At 42.8% G+C, this 2509-nt stretch overlaps 1 protein-coding gene across 4 annotated transcripts in view; it reads left to right on the top strand.

The window, feature by feature from the left end:
• LRP2 (LDL receptor related protein 2) overlaps nucleotides 1–2509 on the top strand; it is a 224340-nt gene that overhangs the window by 188054 nt on the left and 33777 nt on the right. For all 4 annotated transcript variants that reach the window (XM_037734498.1, XM_017517337.2, XM_037734499.1 and 1 more), the window contains one exon: nucleotides 1233–1361. In XM_037734498.1, coding sequence (XP_037590426.1) covers nucleotides 1233–1361 — 129 coding nt within the window. The remainder of the gene's footprint in view (nucleotides 1–1232; nucleotides 1362–2509) is intronic.

The following is a 2509-nucleotide window of genomic DNA, read 5'->3' as shown; positions in this document are numbered from 1 at the left end:
ACTACAGGCTTGAGCCACCACGCCCGGCCTGACCAGGATGGTCTTGATCTCTTGACCTCGTGATCCACCCGCCTCGGCCTCCCAAAGTGCTGGGATTACAGGCTTGAGCCACCGCGCCCGACCCCAAGTTTTTTTTTTTCAATTCTCTAACAGTGATAATATTTTGGTTTATTCGATTATACTTTCTCTCAGAAACCTACCAGGCTTTTTATCTGTTTGCTTCTAGTCCATTCTAAAAGTTAGTAACCTGATCTAGTGCTCTTTTTGAGACATAGTTCTCAAATCTGCTGTTTTCTTTGCTTTCTTTCCCTCACATACCTTGTCTGAACTGATTGTCACTTACATCCAATCCATGTAGAAAAATAGGTGGGCAGTCATTTTATCCAATGAAGAGGTTTTATTGGGACTTCGTGTCTCAAAGCCTTTTAAATTTCAGACTTTCATTGTTTGAGATGTAGATACAGTTGGCTCTTCTCACACAGCACATTTCTGCATTTATTTTATTTCTGCTTATAAGTTAACCAGTTCTTCCTTTAGCTTCTCTCTTTCTTATGCTATCTTGCCCAACTCAGGAATGGCAATCAATGCCCATTACTAACATTCTGTCTTCTAACCTTGCTCCATAATTGACAGCTTCAGTAAGCATGTGATCTGCCTTCCAGTTTTTTTGAGGTGATAGGTTCACCAAATGCTTTGACACTGCGTAACGTGATCTCCATCTTTCCTGCCTCCAATATCAGTGCCTTGTTGCTTGCCTCCTGACTATTAATCCAATGCCAAATATTTTAGGTATTTTTTATGGAAGTACTCTACTTCCCTTATCACTCTAGGATATTCAGAGCAATTAATACTGCTGTTGCAATCAACAAATCCTAAAGTCTCAAGGGTGTAACACAATGAAGCCTTATTGAGCACTCATGTAAAGGCCAATGCTGGTTCCACAGCTCTCCTGTATCTTGTAGCTGTGCTGCCTGGAACACATGGTTTCCAAGGATACATGGAGGAGGCACATGGGCTTTTTATTGCTTCAGCCCAGTAGTGACACATGGCTCATCCAACTCACAGTCCATTGGCTAGAACTGGTCCATGGTTCTAACCCAGGTGCAAGGGAGACTGGGAAATGTAGGGAAGCAATTGTTTATTTGGTAAGCACAAACTGTCTCTGTCATAGAAGGAAGCATCTAGCTTCATAAAAGAAAAAGTTTTGATTTTTACTCGTTCTTACATTACAGGTAGAAAACCCACCCCTAAACCTTGTACGGAATATGAATATAAGTGTGGCAATGGAAATTGCATTCCACATGACAGTGTGTGTGATGATGCTGATGACTGTGGTGACTTGTCTGATGAACTGGGTTGCAGTAAGTAAACATTTATTTTTATACTTCATTGTAGTAACTCAGGTTTACTTAATTAAAGCATGTAATGACATAATGTAGACACTAACCACATTTTCTTGAATTTACTCTTTGCTTGAATTCCAGTCAAGCCCATAGCTAGCTGTGATTGAGTGCTTATCCTAGACCAGACGTTGTGTCAAACATTCAATGTGCCTGGTAGCAATCTTATGAGTTAGGTATTGCTATCTCTTTTGTATGTACGCATGAGGCAACAAACTTAGAGGCTGAATGAATTGGCCAGATCTTACTGTCATTAAGAGATTGAGTCAGGATTTGAACTCTGGTCTCCTTCACTGCAGAGCACATCCTTTTTCCAGTTCACTGGGTGCCTCTTAAGGCTACGTATTTTGTTTATTAATCTGTACATTAAAAGCAAATCTTAAGCCAAATGCAGTATCCTTGGTACTTGAAAAAGCTGCTGAGGATGGTTGATCAAGAAAGGAACACCACAGGGGACCTTGGAAGGAACATTGATTTTTATTTTTAAAGTTGAGGGAGTAGCCAGGTGCGCTCACGCCTGTAATCCCAACACTTTGAGAGGCTGAAGCAGACAGATCACTTGAGCCCAGGAATTCAAGAACAGCTGAGGCAGCATGGTAAAACCCCGACCTAACAAAATATTTAAAAATTTGCTGGGTGTAGTGGCATGCACCTCTAGTTCCTGCTACTCAGGAGGCTGAGGTGGAAGGATCACTTGAGTGCAGTTAGAGGCTGCAGTGACCTGTGATTGTACCACTGTACTCCAGCCTGGCCAATAAAGAGAGACCCTGTATCAAAACAGACAAACAAACAGAAAACAACAACAACAAAAACGAAGTGGACGGAGCACTTTGTATGGGAAAAGGATGATTAACATAACCAAGGGGCCGGCGTGGTGGCTCACGTCTATAATCCCAGCACTTTGGGAGGCTGAGGCGGGTGGATCACGAGGTTAAGAGATCGAGACCATCCTGGTCAACATGGTGAAACCCCATCTCTACTAAAAATAGAAAAATTAGCTGGGCATGATGGCACGTGCCTGTAGTCCCAGCTACTCAGGAGGCTGAGGCAGGAGAATTGCTTGAACCCAGGAGGCGGAGGTTGTGGTGAGCTGAGATGGCGCCATTGCA

This window comes from Cebus imitator, unplaced genomic scaffold (genome assembly GCF_001604975.1).
Source record: "Cebus imitator isolate Cc_AM_T3 unplaced genomic scaffold, Cebus_imitator-1.0 Scaffold628, whole genome shotgun sequence".
Taxonomy (NCBI): Eukaryota; Metazoa; Chordata; class Mammalia; order Primates; family Cebidae; genus Cebus; species Cebus imitator.
The sequence above is the reverse complement of the archived record's forward strand: the minus strand, read 5'-3'. Positions and strand labels throughout refer to the sequence as shown.